The sequence below is a fragment of the Acomys minous genome (genome assembly GCF_964271855.1).
Source record: "Acomys minous genome assembly, chromosome: 4".
Lineage (NCBI taxonomy): Eukaryota > Metazoa > Chordata > Mammalia > Rodentia > Muridae > Acomys > Acomys minous.
In genome coordinates, this window is record NC_140486.1 from 91029433 (window position 1) to 91052648 (window position 23216).

Below are 23216 nucleotides of genomic sequence, written 5' to 3' on the forward strand. Positions count from 1 at the left end.
CTCTCTCTAAAAAACAAAAACAAACAAACAACTTTTGGTACAGCTCAGTCAGCTGAGTGATTGTCCTGCAAGCTTGAGGCAAAGTTCCATTCCAGTGCCGACATAAAAGGCTGGTTGTGGTGGAGTGCACCTGAAACCCTGCACCTCAAATGCCAGCACTGGGGGAGATGGGGCCTGCAGGCTAGTCAGACTGGTCTCATCTGCCCTCCTCGGGTCACAGTGACAGATCCTACCTCAAAAACAAGGTGGAAAGCTTTCTGAGGTTGTCCTTTAAGCCTCTACACGTGTGGTGTACACACCTGTGTACACACCCCCCTCCTACACACGCAGACACACTGCTTTACAAGGATCCTTTCATCTGTCAACTTTTCACTCTCTGGAAAAGGACCAAGTCCAGGTTATTTGGCTCTGTCGATTGTTTTTAAGGGTTCGGCTCTTCTTCCCAACTCAAACAGAATTCCCTTCATTATTGTTCAGTTGTGGGAGACATATCAAATCTACTGCCCTCTTCCAGCAAGCTCTCTAAGAGCACCTTACTCATGTTCCCTCTGTTCCTTAAAGGGCTCCACTTTGCTTCCCTCACACCTGCTACACAGGATGACTGTGATCCGGATGGCTATCAATACGCTTCCCGTAACAGAAGATGCCCTACCACCATGCAGGCTGTACTCGTTCATGAGAAGAGGTTCCCAACGCAACACTGTTGTGAAATTGTATTTTAGGCTTTCGTTCCAGAAGAGACACATTCTCAGAGATGGGCAAAGGAAGAGCTTCAAGTAGAGCAATGAAATACTGATTAATTTCATGTTTCTTTCTTTTTTGGTTCTTTTATCTTAACATACTTATTTACTGTGCGAACACCAATTATCCATTAAAAGGACATCTGGAATAGGCGTCCCACAAAGCCGGTATTTATTACTATGGTATAATGATAAAATTAATGCGCTTACTGTGTATATGCTGAGTTTAAACCATTCTACCCAACATGTGTTTAGATAAATTTATCTTCATAAATGTTTAGAGCCTTCATATTACTAGACTATCATGTGGTGAAGTCTAGATTTCTTAGAATCATAAAATTGTCCCAATCAGTTGTCTCCTAGCACCTCGTTTCATGCATCTTTCCCAGCTCCCGAGCAAGCTGAATCCAGACTATTAAACTCTCCCCACCTTGTGAACTGAGCATTTAACCCTTATTCTACTTCCTAGCCCATAATCAAGGCCTAATGAGTTTCTGCCTCAACACATGGATAACTGTCATTAGCAGCCATGTGTCTTAGCATCGTGAAGGCCCTTTTAATGTCTTTAAATTGTCCCCATTTCAGTTGCTATTGTATAAATTCAAAAGAATCCTATCTATGGCTCCGAGGAAGTTGAAAGTGGGCCAATAGGCCCCCTGCAGTTTGAAGCTGAGGTATTTAATTTTATCCTACTGATATGCCTGACCTTGAATTAGGCCTTCTATTTATATAAATTAGTGTGATATAACATGCTTGTCGTTTAAAAAACATAAACAGCATCACTAAACATCCCATTCAAATGGGAAAAAGATTATTTAAATGCCCAGATCTTCCATGCTGCCTCCTCCTCCTCCTCCTGATAAGAGCCCTTGCAATCATTCAGTGCTCTTCCTCCCTTAAGGCTCCTCAGAATGGCCCTTCTTTGTTCTCTGATGGTCACTCGGGTGGCACCGCACCTCACACCTACGGGCAATGTAACTGTTGATCTTGATTCTCAACTTCATAGGATTTAGCACTGTATTAGGGTTAAAACCCTCTTAGGGTGCCTTAGGGTATGGAGGACATTTCCAGGATGTTTAACAGGTGGGAAGACATGCTCTGAATGTGGACAGCACCAGTCCACGAGGAAGTGTGTACACCGAAATTCCTTTCTTTTCACTTTCTACCTGCCTGCCTGCTGCCATCTTCCGGCCCCGAAACTATGTGCCACATTTAAACTTCCCTCTTTAAATTGCCAGGGGTTTTGTCACAGCAACAATGACAGTAAGTGACGGGCAGCACTTAGTGCCCACTTGTCCAGATGAAGAACAAATAAAGGAAGCAAGACAACTTGTGACGCAGGATGAAAACCCACGGGGCAGGATATCTAGGTCAAACCCTGCTTTTGTCAGCGGGAGGACTACATAGCCTATGCTAAGTCATTTTGACCTTTCCAGACCTCAGTTTCCCCTCTGTGTGATGTTTCTTGCCCTTCTTATTCCACAGGGAGAGCGGTTTCTATTAGTCTTTTTAACAAATAAGCTGGAATATCCTCAAGCAAGTCTCACCTTAATCCTAAAGGCCAAGACGGCGGTGACCATAATAGTAGCGTTCGCTGTTACCTTGTCCCGAAGGAGAAGTATACTTAAGGTGGGCCTAACTCTTACCTACTTATTTAATGCTGTTTTCATTGTCCATCTGTGTTTAAACTATGTTTTCCATTTCCTCTTAAGAATAGATTATGAACAAAGACTTTTTGGGGGGGTTGGTTTTTTGAGACAGGGTTTCTCTGTGTAGCCTTAGCTGTCCTGGATTCGCTTTGTAGACCAGGCTGGCCTTGAACTCACAGCAATCCACCTGCCTCTGCCTCCCGAGTAAAGCATGCGCCACCACGCCTGGCCTATGAACAAAGTCTTACTTCTCCCCAGTCATTAGTGAGAGCATGGAAGTTACAAGCGCAGACCTGAGCACTGTTTCTTGGTTTGAATCCTTGCCTAATCCTCTGTGAGAGCTGTGTGATGCTGAGAAAACCACCTGACCTCTCTGAGCCATTTCACTTCCTCCACATATAAATCAAGCTAGTACCCATGCCATCTGACATGAGACCTGAAGGGATGGTATTTGCCGGAGATGTGTGCAAACAAGGCTTGGAATACAGCAATACTTTTAAGGTGTCCGTTAAACAAGTAAAATAAACAAACTACCTTCAAACTTTAAACAAGTTTTACTATGTATATTTTATAATCACTTCTGTTTAAATCCCAAACACCCACACTTGTCCCTTTGTTTGAAATTCCTTTTCACTTGAAAATAAGCTATAGAATACCTCCTGATTTCAATTAAAACTGCTCCAAAGCAGGCTTAAATTCTAAAGCCAGCTTCACACTTGTGGTCCATTCTCTGGAAAGCATCCTGTTACACCCCTTAAAGTGAAATCCATCCCCTGCTGTGCATTACCTTCCAGCACTCCCACCCCACAGAAAGACTTCTCCAAGGAGCACGCTAGAGAGCGGCTCCTTCGTATCTCCCTCTGGAGTGAGCACCTAAGATTAAATTGCTGGCCTCTGCCCTGGCTTTGTCCACACGACTCACTCCTAATACTATGACTGTGGACACGCTTTCCCATGAGTCTCCAAACAAGAACTGTCTTCCTGTGTGCACAGCACCATTTCCACCCTAGTCCTTTCTTCTGAGAAGGGATCAAAAAGAAATGGGGAAAACAGCGTTGCCTCTGTGCATAAAGCCACTCTCGTCTCCACAAATCGTGTGTTGCTAAAAACGAGCATAATGGAGAATGGAGAATAAACACTGGAAGTGAGGGTCCCCCCGGGGTTAAAATGCAAGGTTAACTCAGCTAGCTGTGGGCAGGATGAAGAAAACTATGGCCACAGCAAGTCCAGTCATTGAGAGAGATTATTGCACACACCAGAAAAAGGGGGCAGTCAAAGGTGTGCAGTGGCATGGCTGCCTCAAGTGCAAATTAACCACATGTCAGCTTGCATGTGCACCTCCCTTTTCCAGGACCCTTCTCAATTCTCCTGTCATCCAGTTCCATCTCCTCTTCTTGTCCCTCGACCCCAGATCCCCATCCCTAACGTCTTCTCCTTTAGAAAACAGTATTTGTGCCCAAGTTACCAACTTCAACATCATCTGGGTTTTGGGTTTTTGTTTTGTTTTGTTTGTTTTGTTGTTTTAAAAAAAAAATCCACCTCATTGCTTGATATCCTCTGGGCCAAAAAGTTTGCAGAATTCAGCATTTTCAAAAACAGCCACAGAAGGAAAAAAAAAATGTGTGTCTTTTCCAGCCCAGTAAACCTCATCTATATGAAAGCTGAATGAATAACATTTTGAAAACCCTTCCATGTGAGCAAATCCACGTCACCAACAATGTACTGTCTTCGTGTGGAGAAAGGCAGGGGCTCACACATTTCGTTTCTTTTTGCAACTGTGTCTCCCTTGTAACATATTACCATATAAAAGAGATATGGCATATATATATATATATATATATCACTTCAGAGACCAAGAAGCCAGTCTCTCTCCTCTCTCTGGGACCCTTTCCTAAGGCCTTTCCTTTTCTATCCCCAAACAGCTTTCTCTGGAACAGGTCGCCTGGATCCATCCACAGCCCATTTGGTCAGCACTCTCCGCACTGCACTCCTTTAATCCACAAGCAGACTCTCCCAGCCCAGTTCCCACACCGTCTACCTCGGCCCTCCAGCTTTCCGCAGCCCTTTCCCTTTTACACTAGGCACTTAATCTGATTTTACCCTTCGTGCTTTTTTTTTTTTTTCATTATTCTTAGTTCATCCACACCACATAAATTATCGCCTTCGCTTTCAGTTCCCCATGTGCCCCATTCACACCAATTCCAAATAAATACTTGATTCCCATCCATTTAATCCAAATTAATTCATATTCCCTCTCCCATCCTCCATCCTAATCCTCGTCCCACTTCTCATCCATTTCTCTTTCTTACGGCGCCTACTCTTCTTCTTTTCCCCATGCCTGTCTTCCAGGACAGTCCAGATATAGAAGACTGTTGCAAGCTGGATGGTGATGTCTTCCCTTGCCATCTTAGGAAAGCCATACTCTACGTCACTGCCAATTTCCAGAGGCTAGAGCTTTCGGGATCCACTTATCCATCCCTCCACTCTGGTGTCCATGGCATCATCCCTGCCCACCCACAAATCAGCCACTGGAGTGAGAAAAGAACAGTCACTTGATTACACATTGAATGCACCCAAGTGCTTGGATGCAGAAATGTCACAGGCAGATGTACTTTCTGATTTTGGAATACATTCATACACATGATGAGGTATCTCGCTCGGGTATAAGAGGCAACTTCAAACGCAAGTCTCATGCACATAGTCTGAAGGTAATCTTTTACATTTTTTTTTTTGTTTTATTTTTTGTTTACCTGCATTTTCACTCTTGTTTGTGTAAAATGCCAGGTGGGGAGCTGTCTACTCCTGGTGTCAAATAGGGGGGAGGGTCTCAAAAAATTTGCGGAGGGTCTGCAAAGACGACTCAGTTGGCCAAGCACTTACCACATAAACATGGGAATGTGGGTTCAGATCGTCAGTGCTCACATTAAAAAAACCTCAATGGATGATTCTTAATGATATTCTGCTATACTCAATAGATTAGTGCCCTGATGTCATCAGAGCACTTCCTCTAGCAGCAGATGGGAAAGGTTGCAGAGGCCTGCAGCCAGACTTTATGTGGACAGAGTCTAAATCAGAAGTCTCCATGGGGTCCCTCCCCTCAGAGCTCAGGGAAACCCTGGAAAAAAGGAGGAGGAAGAATTACGTAAGTCAGAGGGGATAGAGGCCACAGGGGAACATGCCCACTGCATCAACTGACCAGGGCTCATATGGACTCACATTAGAGACTGAAGTAGCAAGCACAGGGCTCGCATGAATCCGCAGGTCCTCTGCATATTGAGTTATGGTCATTGGCTTGGGGTGTCTATGGGACTCCTAACAGTGGGGGTCAGTGTGTCTCTGACTCTTTTGCCTGCTCCTGGGATTCTTTTCCTCCCATTAGGTTGCCTTATACAGTCTCAATGTGAGAGCGTTTGCCTTGTCTTACTGTATCTTGCTTTGTTGTGTTTGGTTGCTGTCTCTCGGAGGCCTGCTCCCTTCAGAAGGGAAATGGAAGGGGAATGGATCTGGGAGGAGAGGTGGGGGGAGAGCTGGGAGGAGTGGGAGGAGGGAATACTTTGGTTTGGATGAGAAGAATCTGTTTTCAACAATAAACAAACAAACAAACAAACACATGCCAAGCATGGCATGGTACAACTGTAACCCCAGAGCTGAGGAAGGGAAGACAGGAGCATTCATTGAGCGAGACGCCCCAGCCAATCAATGAGCTTCTTGTTCAGCGTGATACCATTTCTGAGAACCTCAGGTGGCAAAGAGGTTGAGGGAGACACTGAATGTTGACTTCTGGCACCTATATGTGTATAGACACACCCAAAAACCCCTCCAGGAACACATACACATACACACTGAGAAAAGAATTTTAGAGTTTGTGCCATTTTGGATTTGTGGTCAAGGATATTCAACTTTTCTTTAGCTCTAGCTAACCAGCTCATTTCTAGTTTGCATAAAGCTGCTTGACTCGGTTATCACTAACCAAGGCCAAGACCAAGAACTGCAACCCAAATCACCGCAGCAGTAATAATAACAACAGAACTCCACTAATGTTGTTAAGGAGCTCTTAGGATCTGCCAAGTGAACCACTTATTCAACCTTAAACTTTCTGCGACGTGGACACAGTTATCCTTCGTTAGAGATGAGGAGACTGAAAGTCAGAAAAGATGATTCATACAGGTCTTAAGTCTAGTAAGACAGAACACAGACTCCACTGCACTTGACTCTACCGCCCTGTTCTTACCCGCTATCCAACACTGCCTTACTCAGACCATACACTGACTATGTCAGTAAGATTTTCCTGTGGCGAGGGATTTTGGCCCTTCTGTCCATCACAAAGCAAGTGGTTGCTGGAGCTGGGCATAACAAGCCCCACCTTGGTACTCACTCTGAGTAGCCATTTTCAAAGAACAACCCTCCCCAAACAATGCATCAGTCATCAGAGTGACTCCCTGGGTGTCAGGGCGGGAAGAAGAAAATGCTCTGCATTTTCACCCATCACTCCCCAAATCTCTGTTCCTCAGAGCTGCCCAGCTTGAACCTGGTTAGTGTCAAAAGCTGAGGATGGTACCTGTCTACATCCATGGATATTGCAACTCTGCCTGCCTCAACATTCTCTCTTCCTTTCTCTGGTTTACTTGGGGGTGCGGGGGACAGGAGGAGTGCGTTTTGCTCTGCAACCTGGAGGTGGGCGCTGTACCATCTCATCATTACCATCTTCCCTGACTCAAAAAAAAAAAAACCTAAATAAAAATTAAAGTTATTTCAGAACAGTATCAAGAGAGGAAAAGGACTGACAACAGAAGGAAGCGTTGACTTTGGCGTCTGGAACGTGAGCTCAGATTCTTATGGGAATCCAAAGCTGGACCATGATATTCAAAAGCTATGTGAGGGGGACCATGCTACAAACCTAGCAAGAGCCACAGTGCTTTCAGCTCAGTCCTAGGAGTGCACGCCTAAGTCAGGATATAGGAAGCAAAGTTAGTGCCCATCATTGCATGGCAGTCCCTCTGATGTCCAAACCCAGGGCTCTCACACTCACACAGAATTCACTTTCCTTCAGGAAAATTGTTTATGGTCTCACAAAGATACCACAGGGAAATCACCCAAACATCAGAGCTGAAAGAGGACTTTGGAGCCCTATTATTTGACAAATGTAGAAAATGTGGCTCAAGCAGTAAAAAGATAGATACACAGTCACGGAGTTAATCCGTGGCTGGGATCAAAACAAGACCCAGGTTGTATGACTTTCTAGCCAGGGCAACTTCCTTCATGTCCCAGAGTACAACCCCCCCCCACCCTGATTCCTCCCATCCCACCCCCACCCACCTAGGTTGGGTTGGTTAGTTGTGTTTTTAGACACTGTCTCACTATGTAGCCCTGATTGGCTGGTACTCACTTATGTAGACCAGACTGGCCTAAAATTCATAGAGAGCTACTTGTCTCTGCCTTCCAAGTCCTGGGCCTGAAAGGCCTGCACCACCATACCTGGCCTTGGCCACTTCTCTTACCTCCTAGCCATCACTGAGTTTCTCTTAGATCCTTTCTAATACCTTTGGGAACTCTCCATAAGCCCTACACAAGAACCATATAAGTGATACACTGTTAGCAACCTACTTAAAAACCGCCAATCCCGGTAATTGCTCCTGGTGGCACTTTAGCCGACCAAGAGACCTCACCCCAAGCTCCAACCCAAGGACTGAAAACAAAGACAGTATTAGAGAAAAATGGCAATTTCCCTCTTTTCTGTGTGAACCCTTCACTTCCAAATGATCCCACTGCCCCCAAAAGACCAATGCGATTCCCTGGAATCAGCATAGAAATTCTGAGTAAAATACATAGCCTTCCCCCTTCACCCCCCCGCCCCCCACAGCAATGTAATCACTTTACTAACTTCTTCTCGGTAACAAGCTCATTAAAAAGCAATTCTGCCATCTCTCCATTAAAGCATGCGCCGGAGAACAATGCAAAATAGGAGATGCCAATTAATTATAGAATGATCACATCTAATGAACTCTGAAACCCTCCTGCTGTTGGTGACTTTGATAAAAAATCAGGGATGCTAGGGAAAGAGTGAACAGGGACGCCCTGGCTACCTTGTTTTAACTGTGTGTGCTTTGAAACGTACCCCCTTCAACTTTCAGTGTTGATCAAACCTGCGGAGGCACAGTCACAAAACAATGACCAAGTGCCAAGGTGGAGGGACTCGGGGATGTCACATAAGACTGTGAGTCACACCACCAGAGTCCCCTTCCATCAGCCTCAGGACTGCCTGGTTCTCTGTTGGGGTTGGTCTTGCCCCTGACGCTGGCTCTCCTTAGCCACGCAGTGACAAACCCATGTCATGGTGCTGGTACTTCCTAAGAGTTTTGGGGCCAGAAGTGAGTCATTCTACTTCCCTAGCTAGCCCTCCTGCCTCTCTGTGCCCTCCTAGAGAAGCGCATCCCATCCCAAGGGGAACACCCAAAAGAGGAAGAAATGACCTGCGGCCAACTTGTACCACTACCTGTGTGAGTCCTCTGGTGGGCCTTTAAGTGGGAGCTTTTTGTATAAACTTTCCGGCACCCGTTAAACTGACAGCGATGGACCCTCTTCTTGTTTTCAGGGCATGTGTCAGCCCCTACCCCTCCTTGTTCACTGTCGCTCTGTCCACTCTTAACTGCTCCAGCTGGTGTCACGGCTGTTGCTGCTGCCACCCCCCCCACCTTCACTGAGCTGAGGGAAGCCTTCTTGGCTACCAGTTTCAACGTCACCGTGCCATCCACGGCTGAGAGAGTCTGTGAGGTTTTGACCAGATGGCGGCTGAGCTCAGGGGATGAGGGAGGCGTTAATGAGGTCACTGCGTTGAGCTGGGCCTGGTTGACGGCTGTGTAGCTGTCTAGAGAAGAGCTGGTTGGCTGGAGGCTGAGGCAGGTCTCAGATAGCAACTTGTCCCGAGAGAGCAAAATGTCCACAGCGGAGCTCTTCTCGCAGATGGTGGCTTCCACTGGGAGCAGCAGGGGGTCTAAGCGCCGGAAGCTTTCCTCAATGCACGGAGGAGGAGAGGCGTGGAGGAAACAGTCCAAGTCCTCGCCAAAGGTCTCCGAGATCCGCCGGGGTTCTGTCTGGAGGTAGCGTTCCAACTCAAGGCATGTCTGCAGGGGAAGGAAGGCGAGAAGTAACCATCAGAGGCACAGGACACCAGGAGGCCATGCATGCTTTGACAGGCAAAAGGGAAAGGGCAGAGATGGACAGTGTTGGAAACGCTCTTGCCTACGGGTCTGATGTCTGGGTATTTACTCTCTGAGTACGTCTAAGGTGTTCAGCAGGGCCACACGGGATGACTTCAACCACTATAGTAGAGAACCAGGCCCCAGAAGGGCTATCTCACGCCTACTGAAATCCACAGGACCGCGACACCTAAATCACGGTCTCTTTCCCTCCCATCAACTGAGCAGGTAAGACGTGCCACACACTCCCAGGATTTTCCCAGGGAAGCAAGATGCAGATAGAAGCAAAGGCTGCTCATGGTCCCTTATCGCTGGTCAAAACAGACTTGCACGAGTCACAAAACTAAGTCAACTTTACAAATCGGCCTGCACAGAAAACCATGTCTAAACAAAGAGGCGACTTCAGAAGCCGTCAGTGGAGAATCAGCCCTGCCTTGGGGCTGGGTTCTGTGACCACAGAGGAATGGCTATCACTCTACAGAATGTCTATTATAAAGCTTCGAGAAATAAGACAAAACCCCCATTGTCCATCTAGTATGTCATAACTAAGGCAATCGCTGTCCACTGCGTGGCAAGGGGCATGGATCTCATTACGACTGATTAGCAGCTCCAACTGGCCAGTCAAAGTAAGTTCAAAGACGATGCCAATGAAGACCTGTGGAAGACGACAGGTGTAGCGGTACATACTTTTAATCCCAGTACTCAGGAGTCAGAGGCAGGCAGATTTCTCTGCCAGCCTGGCCTAAATCCTGTGTAAAAGACCTATGAAAGAAAGAGGATTATAAAGCATACGGTTTCCACCCAGTAGATAGAGAGGAACCAAAAAAATTTGGTTTCTACAACAACAACAAAAATCTTCGACCGAGGTGCTCCCAGGTCCTTGCAGGATGGCAGGGACTCAGGCAAAAACAAGCTTGTATTCCAAAGGTCTCCTTGACTAGTCCAGACACTTCCATCAAATGACACTGCTACCTTGCACAACCACCTCACTTCCACTCTGTCCTCCAAAAAAAGAAACGAAAATGGCAATTCAAACTGTGACTAGGCCCAGACAGATGGCCTCCACGTCGCTCCCAGTCAACCAGTGTCCTAGCTATAGGAAGTTACTCTACTCAGAGCACACCCTCATGGCATACCTGGTAAAGTTGTGTCTGCCAAGTGTCTTATTTTGGTAACATTTAAGTCAGCCAGTTTTTAGTCTGACTTCAAGTAAATCTTTGCATTTCTGAATAAGAACCATATTTGTTGTAACAACAACAACAACAACAACAACATAACAGGAAGAAGAAGAAGAAGAAGAAGAAGAAGAAGAAGAAGAAGAAGAACAACAACAACAACAACAACAACAACAACAACAACAACAACAACAAAAAAAAAAAAAAAAAAAAAAAAAAAACCTCAGCTTTGGGCTTCACATCTGGTATTTAATGGCCTGAACCTAAGGATGGTTTCTATATCCACTAAACATTCACATTACTTGTATTCATGCAACTACCATGCTTGAAGCAAGGCTCGGGGACTTCTATGATAAAAGATGCGGTCATAGAACGTCTGACATAGGTACAGAGTAAACAGTCATAAGCTAGGAGTGGCGTGAGTTCACAAAGCAAGGTGGCTGCAAACGCCTTTGTAAGTTGTCGGGGAGGGTACCAGAGTAAGGAGCTCTCCACTGCTTAGTGTGCAGATGCTTATCAAGGAAGGCGTACATGATAAATAGGTTCTGATGTTTTAACTGACAAATAAATAAATACCTGGTTCGGTTCTTCCCCACTCTTTATATTAGAAACAAATAACCCAATACTGCGACCTTCTCAGGTGTAGGATTTGCACTACCCCTGAAGGAGCTTTTTCTGAATTCTGTGCCTGAACACTTGCCCATTTCTTTCTCTACCCAATTGCTAGGAGCTGTTATTCACTTCCTTCCACTGCTGAAGCCCTCAGTCATCACCCTGGTGGACTCACTTCTATGTTATGAAATCCTAATCGTGAAACTGGAAAGCTCCTCCGTCCCCTCTTAAACCAGTCCCCACCACCAAGCACCTGGTGCGCAAACAGGCACATAATGTTAATCAAGGATGCAGTTACTGTGTGCTATTGCTTTGGTCCTTCTATCTCCTCCATTTTTCAAAAGTCAGTTACCCCAGTAACTGGCCCCACCCTTGACACCTAGTGAAGATGAAAAACACAAAGCAAAACAACCTGGAGCTTAACTGCATAGTTCCCCTACTCTCGTGTACTTGTCATCAAAATCTATCTGCTTCTCTTATCTCTCCATCACCTTCACATAGACCTTTTTTTTCCATTATGCTTATTATTTTATACCTGTTTCAGTAGAGGAATCAACTGCTATCGAGAGTAAGTAAAAGGCATGCTAATATCCAGATATTTGGAGATTTTTCTAGATATCTATTACTGTGTCTCCTGATCTTATGACTTTGTGAGCAAGTAACAGACTTTATAGGTATCGAGCCTTTTGAATTTTCTGAGGTTTCCATTACAACACCAGAGTGTGCCTCATCGTGAGGAGGCAAGCAGTTTTAGAAATGACCACAAAAACATGGCTTGGAGTACATAATCAGACTGCTTCCTGTCCTTTTGCCCAAAGAGAGGAACCAGAGCTCTGGGAGGCGGGCATGTTCCAGGTAGAAGTCATGGGTTATTGGGTGTCATTGGGGTTGTTCTCAGAATGACTCTCACACACCTAGCTGATGTCATCTAAGGATGCAACTTTACCATCACCAGTCTATGTATAGAGTTTTCAATTCAAAGATATGAAAGAAATGGATTGGTATGAGGCTCAGATCCCTTCATACTCTAAGTTCCGAGAAGCTGGAATATTTTAAACACATTTAGATACTATTATAGAAGGATTTAAAAAATAGCCTTCCCAGTACGCTAGGCTTTGCCTCCCAGGAGTCCTTGTGCTAGAAACATGGAAATATCACAGCCTCTAAAATCTGGGCTGCTTCAAGAAAGGCTGTAATTTTGTAGGATATCCTCCACGGCTGTCAATCAGGAGGTGTAGAAAACCCCATATAGTCACTACGGAGGGATTTTTTTTTTTGTCTTAAGAAATCCATTCCCTGTAATCTGTTAAAAATAAAGCTTAGATAAAAGACATATTTTCAGCTGGAACCTAGGATGAGGAGTTTAAAGAATTTCCTGTCAAGAGTATAGAAACTGAAATGCTATGGGTAAAAAGAACAGTACGATAAGATTATATGCAAGAAAGAGTTCATTTGCAATATCATTTGTAAGTATTTGTAAGACTGCTTTAACCAATGCCTTCAATGTTTAATGTGAAATTAGGCTCTACTAACGTGTTCGTGGATTTTAATATTATTAGTTCTACATATCCATACAAGCATAGACAGAAATAAATGCATATATTATATAAAAGTATACATATCGGTATAACCTAACTTTGTCTACTAAAAAAGCTTAAAGGTAAATATACCCAGTAGCATCTGGGCATGGTGGCGCACACCTACAGTTATACCACTGAGAGGCAAAGGCAGGCAGATTTCTGTGAGTTCAGGGGCAGCCTGGTGTACAAAGTGAGTCCAGGACAGCCAGATACAGAGAAACCCTATCTCTGCAGAGAAAAAAAAAATACAAATACTCAGTAGCAATGGCACAGAGGCCTTGGTTCCTAAATATTATTATCCATCAAAGAGAGGCAGAGGTCACTGGAAAAATATTTGTTTCGTGGACTGGGGCACAAACTGTAAGCTAAGCCTAGAAGATCCTGTGGTCCCCGAAAATAAGGAAATGTGAGGGATTGCTCATATGGGAAGCGAGGTGCAGAAAAGACTGTGCTGTTAACTCAAAGGGGTCTTCAGTGGCCAAATCTGGACAATAAGGGAAAACTCTGATAATGATAACATTATAACTCATCAAATAAAAATGCATACTACTATCAACAAAGCAAAATGACAGCAAGTAAGACTAATCAATGAAGGCACAAATCAAGAATAAAAAAATAGAAGAAACAAGGTATTTTTCCATTCAAAGTATCTCCCAAGCAGACATTAAATCCAAAGACAAAAAGTATAACTTCACAGTGGGGAAAGATGGCAGATACATACGGAGACAACTCATGTCGGTAACATGCACTCTCTGTATGATATGCTCGAACAGGCACTGCATTATTCTGTAGTGTTCCTGCCAAAGATATATAAACCCCATCTAATCATGAGAGAATAGACAAACCCAAATAGATTCCATTACACAAAACAGCTGGCCAGTTATAAATGTCAAGGTCATAAACTATAAAGCGGGGCTGCAAAGCTGTCACAGACTAGAAGAGATGATATGATATGGATCTTAGACCAATAAAATATTGGGGAAATAATGAAATTCTAATAAAGTATATAAATTAGCTAATGGTATTTTCCTAATGATAATTTCCTGGTGATGATAATAACACCATAGTTAGATATAACGAAGGGAAGTGGGTGAAGGAAACAGAGCAAATACAAGCAAGCTCGTAATAACTCTAGGCTATACATTTGAAGAGAGTTGCCATGTTTCTCTCTATTCCAATGACACTCCAGCCACCAAACTCCAAGTCTGGGTCAGCAGATGTCAGTTGAATGACACAAATTATGCCTGTCTGTTTCTAGCCTTGCTTATCTTCTCCTGGCTGACCTACCAACATAACTTAAGGCTTGATGCATTGCATCAGCCTGACTCCTGAACAAGCCATTCCTTCTAGAAAAGGGGAAGAATGTTCCCAAGTGCTAAATGATTCTCTCATATGTTTATGAGTCACAGATGAGCTCTGTGAAGACTGTGATATCCCAGTCCCGCGACGCATGGCTTCTTTGCCTGGTCTCCTCGTAAATATCACCTGAAGCTGGCTCTGAAACTATTGCCCTAAGAGCTCCTTTAATAACTCGCTTCATGCTTTCATAGCCCCTTTGCTTGTTGAAACAAGCTTGTTAAAGGTAATAATCCAAGACCTGGCTTTAGAAAAAGAAAGAAAGAAAATGCGCTGGTGAGATGGCTCCATGGGTGAAGGCGCTTGCTGCCATTCCTGATTGTCTGAGTTTCATTCCTAGACCCCATGTTGTGGGTCCCCCAACACAGGAGAGGGAGAGGGAGAGGGACAGGGGAAGAGGGAGAGGAGGATGGGGGAGGGGGAAGGGAGAGGGAAAGGGAGGGGGGAAGGAGAAGAAGGGGAAGGAGAGTGGGAGTGGGAGATATATATATATATATATATACACATATCTACATGTATATACACACAGATACATATATATGTATATGTATATATATACATACACACACTATATATATATTATATATATATATACAGAGAGAGAGAGAGAGAGAGAGAGAGAGAGAGAGAGAAAGGGGGGGGGAGATTTCAAACCTATTACTGCCGTATCCTCTACTTCTAAGACAAGTTCCAGAAACCAAAGGAGAGCAAATTTCCAGTCCTGTAGCATAGAAGCCATCAAAATTTCCCTCCCACTGGCAGGGAAGAGCTATACTGTGCTGGGTGCAAGAGAAATGTAAAACACATGGTTATATGATGCCAAAGTCACCAAATGGCTTTTGTTCAACTCAAGCCTACTGCCTCATCAATTACACCCAAACCTACCAATCCAGAAGGTAAACTGTTAGCATCTCCCCTAAATGCTCCCTAAAGGCTTTCTGTCGCTCGTTTTTTTTCCCTCTTTACTTTCCCTAAAGTCCATATACTTGAAACAATCTTTTCCCTTTCCTCCCACTGATCAGTCTTCACTCAGGTTTCAGCACGGAATCTATCTCCCACAGGAAGCCTGATCTACAAAACATGATGCTGAGAAAAGGGTCTGATTGCCAAATGTTGAAAGACGCTCCTCCCACACCTGAGCAATGAAACAGATCTGCTCAATGAATCTAAGCGCTCAGGGAGAGTCTGATGGGATGTCCCAACACTTAAGATATAATCTTAAAAGCACAAAGTGCAGACTCTAGCCTAGGCTCCTCGGGCCCACCCCATTAGAAACCCTTTAGGGCATCAAAAGTTTTAAGTTTTATTCTGGGTCTCAATTGGAACATGAGGCAAAGCCGTAGGTATAATATTTCTGCTACGACTTAATTAATAACTATGGTGTGACAAGTACTAGGGAGTCTTTGGATCTAGGTGTGTTCAAGTTAGCAAGTTAAAAAAAAAAAAAACCAGGAAAACAAATTGCATTTTGCTAATGATTTTTTTTTCTGGAATAATGCAAAGTCAGAGAAATAAAAGGCCAGCAGTCGATACCTAATTTGCTAATCAATCAATGGTCATTTGTGGCCCCTTCGCCTGTTGTCCTTCATCAGTCACCCCACTTGTCCCCCCTAAAAGGTTCAAGAGTTAAGCCTACGCAGAAATGAGACCATTTTAAGAAAGAAATATAGATGCAAAAATAGAGAGAGCTCCAGCCTTCCATTTTTTGAAACATGTAAAGTCATGCTTCCCCTAAGATCAGCCCTTGACCTGCTGCTGCTGCTGTTGATGGTAATGTGTGTGATGGTGACGCTCTTGGCAAGGAAGGGGTGAACTTCTGTTCCAAGCAAGACTGTTCACCCAGGTAATTACACACAGGTGAACAGCATTTGGCTGCCCAGGGGAACCTCTTTCTGCCAATTATTATATGCGGTTTTGCCACGTGCTATTAACCATGGTGCCATAGTCCCCAAAGAGTCTCACTGAGAGAAAGAGGGGACCGACCTCTTGCTTTCTCCTGGGAGGGCCCTAAAACTCACTTTGTGTCTGTGTGCTTTGAAATCTTCAGACACATCCCAGAATGGAAACTCAGCTACTGATGGGGAGGGAAATTGGGTTCCTTTTTTTGTGAACATTTTCTGAAATATTCTTTCTAGAAACGTTGTGAATATGCTTAGACTTTAAAAAAAAAAAGCTCCTCCAGCTCCTGAAATCAACAAAAAGATTTATAAAGATTGATAGGGATGGGGGACTTGATGGTTTTTTTTTTTTCTCTTCAAAGAATGATAGGATCAAAGACGCTGACATATTTCCGCTCTCTTAAAATTAGATCAGAGTTGGAAGATGGGAAAGGAACCAGAGAGATTTGGTACCGTTTTTCTCTGTGGCTCAGTGAGAAGAGCCACACTGACGAAGCCAGGAGGCCTGTGGGAGAGCCTCAACTCCTGGGCACTAGACTCCATTGCCTCAACGTTTGAAAAATGGGTCGAGGAAGCACACAGTCACACTGAACATACTTCAGGGCAGGATGGGCACAAGAGCCACTGTCCAATCCACCTCGTACAGCTTTGAAAGTCAGTCCCAAGACCACAACCTTTTCTTGACCTTTAGCACCAGCACATAAAGGTCGAAGGTTGGAAAAGAATGGATCCTGTCTAGAAAATTCGAGTAAGCAAGAATACAGCCTAAGTAAACATCTCTTACTGCATGTTTTAGCTACTGGGTTTAAAACAGAAAAGCCTACAGCAATAGCACACTCCACAGACACAATAGTATAACACACTGCTGCTGTCAGAACTGCTGAGCTCCACAGAACCAACCAGGGTACTACAGCCAATGCAAGATCACATCCCTTCCTGACTCTTTCTCACATTGTCTGGTTGCTAGAGCTGAAATCAAATTAAACACTCCCCTCTAGTCATTTGTAAATTCTGGGAGACAATGCTGTGAAAATTAACTTAATTCTAAACAAGCATCCAAGCTAGGAAATTTATATCAAAATCCCCTTGGTGCTTCTGCTACCCCCCTCAAAATAATTTCTAACGTACAAAGAAAATATTTGTTTGTAAGTTTTTCCTTGGGGAAGCCAGGAAGGAAGGAGATGAGATTAAAGGCCTGGGAAGAGGACGGTGACTTTGAAATTACATTCCCTGGGTACGTGATGTGCAACATCCTCCAGATACCCCTTTGATCCTCCAAGGGAGCTTTCGCTGCAACTCATAAAGTGAATCCTACAGACCATGCCATTCCAAATTAAACACTCAAGTCATGCAACTGGGGCAAAGCTGGGCTTTGGGTTCTAGAAGGCTCCAGGTTTCCTCCTTCTCCAACTAGGAATGCCTTTCCTCACTCTTGCCATGAGTCCTCAAGTTAACAGTACCAACTAGGAATAAGAGGGACCACCTAGGAGTGAGATGGACTCGGTTCTTCACTGTCTTTCTGAGAGCAACTTCCCAGAACATACCAAGTCTATGGGTCTGCATAAGGGTTGGCCCTCAGTAAGGTTGTTCACTGATCCTTAGCCACTGAACAAAAGCCCCTAGGTTCCGACGTTGGAGCAACAGACAGGATACTTTGTCTCCTTTGTCCATCTCTTCCAACCAAGCTAGCCATTAGGACCAAACAGGTGGAAATACTATTTTGCTACTTAGTAACCCAAAACCAAGTTTCAGAAGATGCCTCAGTTTTAATCATTATCACAGTTTCTTGGACATAATAAAAATCCATGCCTTCAGAGTCAAAGGAAATTACGCTCTATTCTGCTGGCAAGCAGTGCACCAGTTCTGAAACTTAACCGAGACGACTCCTTAAGGCAGTGGTTCTCAACCTCCCAAACGCCCCAGGCTTTGAATACAGCTCCTCATGTTGTGATGACACTCCCCGCCCCCCCAACCATAAGGTTATTTCATTGCTACTTCATAATTCAAATTTTGCTAGTTACCAAATTGTAACATAAATATTTGATAAGTGACCCCTCAAAGGGATGATCCTTAACCCTAAAGGAAACATCTACTGTAGTCAGTGACAAAGCCAAGGAGGGCTTCTCACAGAGCCTCCGGACCTAGGGAAAGGCCGCTTTTCTGAGAGACGGTGTCCCAAGAACAACAGTGAGGCTGACAGGTTTCAGCTTCACCATTAATTTTCCATAAAGAGCAGTTTTCTTGACGAGTGCTTGTGTCAGGCAGGGCCTGATGCTTCAGAAACCTGTAATTATTCTTGCCTCCCCACCCCCCACAGCCTCTGCACCTGTGTCAGTTCAAGGCACCAGCTGGCCATGTCTTGCCTCCTGCCTCTTAAAAGAGGGGAGGGGGGGGAGCAGCAATCATTGAAAATCCAAACTCATGCTACTCACTTCCTCCAAAATGCAAAAACAAAACAAAAAATTTTAAGCTCACCAATCTCAATCCCTTCCCCCAACAGGCCTTGCCAAAAGAAACAAATAAACATTAATTGGCTAGAGAGCTCTCATTCAAACTAAAATTACTGAAAAACACAGCTAATGGGGAAAGGTCTGACAAGGGGTTATTAATCCTGTTTTACAGCTCACTCGCACACACCCCACCCGTTCTTATTAACCTTGTACACACACTCACACACCCTCCACACACCCCACACCCTCCCTGGGCCCCTTTACCCTCTGTGGCCAGGATGGGATGGGAGGATGCCGAAACAATGACATCATCGCCCCTTCTTCAACCAGATCACTGATCAAGCCTGACTCAGGCTACTGGGACGACATTTATTATTTATTTATGTATTTATTTAGCTCCTTTCACCAACTCCCTCCTAGAACACTGCTACATCCTCAGTTGGGTTAAATAAATATGCCTCTCTCTCTCTCTCTCTCTCTCTCTCTCTCTCTCTCTCACACACACACACACACACACACACACACACACACAATTACTTCTTTGACACAAAGCACCACTGCACACAGTGTACAGTGTGTACAGTGTTCTCCTCTCCCTCTCTCAGCTTAAATTTCCAGAAAAGAACAGGTTCAAAGCCCACTGGGGCCCTCAGCGGCAGATGCGACCTAGTCACTGACAGTCACAGAGGACACTTTCAGAATACAGCTTCCCGGAAGCTGTGGTGTGGACTGTTACAAGACAATCCATGGTGCAGGAGAAGTGCTGTACTCCTCAGACCACGGAGGAAGGCAGCCAAGGGCACGATGAAAGCCAGCCCTCAGCTGCTTTTCTTGAGCGATGCTTGTGATTTTTGTGTAATTGTATGCCCGTGGAATCGATTTCCTAAAATATTTAAGATGGCCGCATGACGGAGCGACCTTAACCTCTCGGAGCTCGGTGTTCTCATCTACTGGAAGAATGGGCTGAACTTTTGAAGAGCACACAGTCTGTGGGACTCAGATGCCTTGAAATAGTGATGGGAAGATGAAAGTGAGACCCGCCCATGCAGAGCAGGCTCAGCAGCAGGAGATACAGGTTACTGTCAACAGGAGGGTGAGGGGAAGGGGTCTGGAGAACCTAGACGGTGGCCTGAGACCTGCCTCTCAACAGGAACCCCAATCCCCGGGACACTGAGTAATCTTGGTTTACAGAATGAAGCGATCTTGTGTTTCCTGCCTCCTCATGGCTATTGGCTTCATCATTATCTAAAATGTAAATTTAGCTAGCGTGCAAGGCATCTGGGCCCATTCCTAATTGTGACCTGCCTTGTGCATTTGTTTAATGAGTGAATAGGATGGTGGGTGAAGGAAGGAAGGAAGGAAGGAAGGAAGGAAGGAAGGAAGCAAGCAAGCAACTGTGGGTTCCATCAAAAAAGCATTCAATGGTCATAATTCTGGGAAGACAGGAGTCTAGGAGTGTGATGAACACAAAAACTTTTCATTGAAAAATAAACCACAAGAGGCAAGGTGATTGTCCCCGTTCAAATTTCTTTTGCAGTTTTAACTATAAACATCATGTCTATTTCAGGGCTTTTGAGGAAAAAATTTATATGTTTACAGTACAGAACAGATCTTCATATTCTAGGCTGAGAGTAAATTTTATTTCATGCGGTAGCCCTGGAATATGTGTCTGAGTGGGGAAAAAAAAATATCCATTTCCTTGACTCACAAAACTGCCACCTCCCTTGGTCACCTCCTTCTTCTCCTGTCTCTAGAAAACCCCAGGACAAACAGACACCATGCTCTTCATGTCTGCCCCACCCCCACCCCACTGGTGAAAAGAACTCTAGAGCTGGAGAATCAGGTTGAGACTTAACTTTCCCTACCTCACCCCTCAATTTTCCCCAGGTAGGGGCTCACTTGCTTCTCTTGAACAAAACAGGTGTTCAAAGGCTCTTTGTGTCCAAGCTGCTGCTGGTACTAAACCAATGGCCTTCCTTCTTTACTACGGCCCCTGCTGAGCTGCCTCTCAACCCCGTCCCCTTTCTTTTTCATTCACCACACTCCTGTAGGCAGTCTCTAAGATCAAGTACCTCTCCAAGCCCTGGTACCAGCAGCACCTGCCCTCGTAGTCCCCAGAATGTGGGCTCCTGGGATACTACACATCTGCACTGTTTTCATCATCGTGTTTCAGTTCATTGTTACCTACCCAGGTAACAAAGAAGAGCATCCTTCTTTGACTTGCCTTGAACAAGCCAGCCCCAAAATACCCCATCCAGTCATCTCCACGCTACCTGGTTTGACTTGCAGTGTAGTGTTCACAAAGTCCTGGACGGATCCTAACTCTTGGCTTCCATGTTGCACTGTCTATCTTTTCCTACAAGGAGCTGCAGGTCCAGGGAACAGAGGCTGTAATGTACCAACGAAGCCCCAGCACCCAGCAAAATGCCTTTCCAAAGTCTCTCCAAAATACTCTAGTTGAACGAACGAACGAAGCTATGTCTCCACTGGGAACTTTAGGTTAACATTTGAGGTGATCGCTCGAGCCAGGCTGTCATACTGATTTGAAAGGCTCTGTCATTGCACCTAGAAGGCACCTGCTGCCTGTTCTCACTCATCAAATGGAAGGGAAACAGTCTCTTCTGAAGACAAAGAAACTTCCATAGCTCCTCAGACCTGCCCATTCCAGACCGATGCGAACACCCGCCTGTTTCTTCTCGGCAGTCTGGATTGCATCATGTACTTCAAGCGCCACTCTGATGAACAAAACTCACCCCTCTCAGCACCTCCATGATGGGTGCTTATTAACTGCCGTCCTGAGGGAGCAGGGGAACGGCAGGCAGAGAGGCTTAACCCACTCAGTAACATTTCTTCCCATTTCTGCCAGCCCTAGTGGGATGTCCGTGACAAAGGACACGGGTCTCTAAAGCATGAGGCTCATAAAAGTCTGGCCTCAAAGACTAGCAGCTACATAACCATCAAGCCTTAAGTAAGAAGTCCTTCCATGGAAAAGTCTATTCAAACCTGGATGTCTCCAGGAATTACTGTTTTCTGCCACTAACAGTCCTGCCATGGGTGCGGTCCTTCACAATCCTTTAGTTGGCCCATTTGTCTGTCTTTCCCATAATTTCCAAACATAGAAGCATTTCCTTCCCCTCTGCTCCCTTTAAGACTTTTTCATAAAAGAAGATATCTCTACTGAGAGGTACTATTTATTTCAGGTCATTATTTCATGGGTATGGGCTCTCAAACACTGGAAGGAAGCCAACATTCAATTAACAGGAGATGGTGTTTGAACCTGCATGAGATGAAGGTGAGAATGTTGAATAGTGTCTGCACAGGATTCCCTCGAGTGTGTGTGTGTGTGTGTGTGTGTGTGTGTGTGTGTGTGTGTGTTTGCATGCACAGCACAGACAGCAAGTGTATATCCTTTTTAAGGTCTTTTGGATGCCTCTTCCTAAAGCTGTCATTGTTCTGAGTCACAAAGCTGTTCCCTTTCTAATTCATTATGTTAGGCACTAGGAATCTCTCACAAGCTGCCTGGGAGAAGATAAAAGAGAAAGGAAGAGATGGCTTCCCATCGGGTAAGGAAGAGTAAAATTGTGCGTGGCCCATTTCTGAACCACACGAAGATGGTGCTGTGGTTTCAAATGAACAATTCAGACACAAAGACTCAGCTCCTGAGACCCTGAAGCTTGGATTCCAATCCCTTTGGCACCTCACTTAACCTGAGGTGGCTTGACTGATATCAGATGACATGCACTTTCAAGCACACCAGACTCTCATTGAAGAAGAGACACTAATTTGAGTCATCACTGCCATCCCCCTCCCCCTTTGTTCCTGTCTGAACCAATTTCCATAGAGTTTCAGAGAAATCATCAACCCATGCAAAGGGGAACTCCCAAAGGAATGAGAACTACATTAGCTGTGTAAGGGGGAAAATCTAATTTCCAATCCAGTTGCTTTGTTGTTTCAACCTCCAAGGAAGGTTGCTACGTATACACAACCCAAATTAAGTTTTAAAACATTACCATGATAAAAAATTAATAAAAAAAAAAAACTCCCATGGGGGGGAGATGGTACAAATTTCCTTATACAATGAAGGTCAGTGCCTCTGGAATTTGTGGGTGGTCTGAACCTTGAAGTCTCAATCATTTCAGCCAATAAAACAGTTAAGATTGTGCATAGCCATTAAAGCCATTGCACAGGACACTTACTGCTTATCTTAAACTACTACTTGGTCAAAGGCCACATTCACGTAAGAATTCGTAAATTACTTTGTTGACACACCTCACAGAGACCTATTCTAATGGTCCAAATTATGGATTTGTTTTTGGTATGGCAAGATAAGCCAAAGTGATTTCCTAGTGCCCTACTTACTGGAATAAAGCTCATGGCAAGACACCAGGGTTACTACACATCATTAATTAACCTGAACCACACACCGGAACATCACTGCTAATAAAACTCGCCTATAAAGAAAACATGTTTTCTCCATTGAGAATCCTGGAATGTGGGCCCAGCAGAGCCACTGCCTTAATTAAGGGGAATTCTGATGTTTTGTATGAATGTCTATCATTG

The 23216-nt window shown here is 44.6% G+C and overlaps 1 protein-coding gene across 3 annotated transcripts in view; it reads right to left on the reverse strand.

The window, feature by feature from the left end:
- KLF7 (KLF transcription factor 7) overlaps window positions 1–23216 on the reverse strand; it is a 92504-nt gene that overhangs the window by 39106 nt on the left and 30182 nt on the right. For 2 of the 3 annotated variants that reach the window (XM_084779307.1, XM_084779306.1), the window contains exon 3: window positions 8883–9510. In XM_084779307.1, the coding sequence (XP_084635433.1) occupies window positions 8883–9510 (628 nt within the window). The remainder of the gene's footprint in view (window positions 1–8882; window positions 9511–23216) is intronic. The other variant, XM_084779308.1, reaches the window with a different exon arrangement.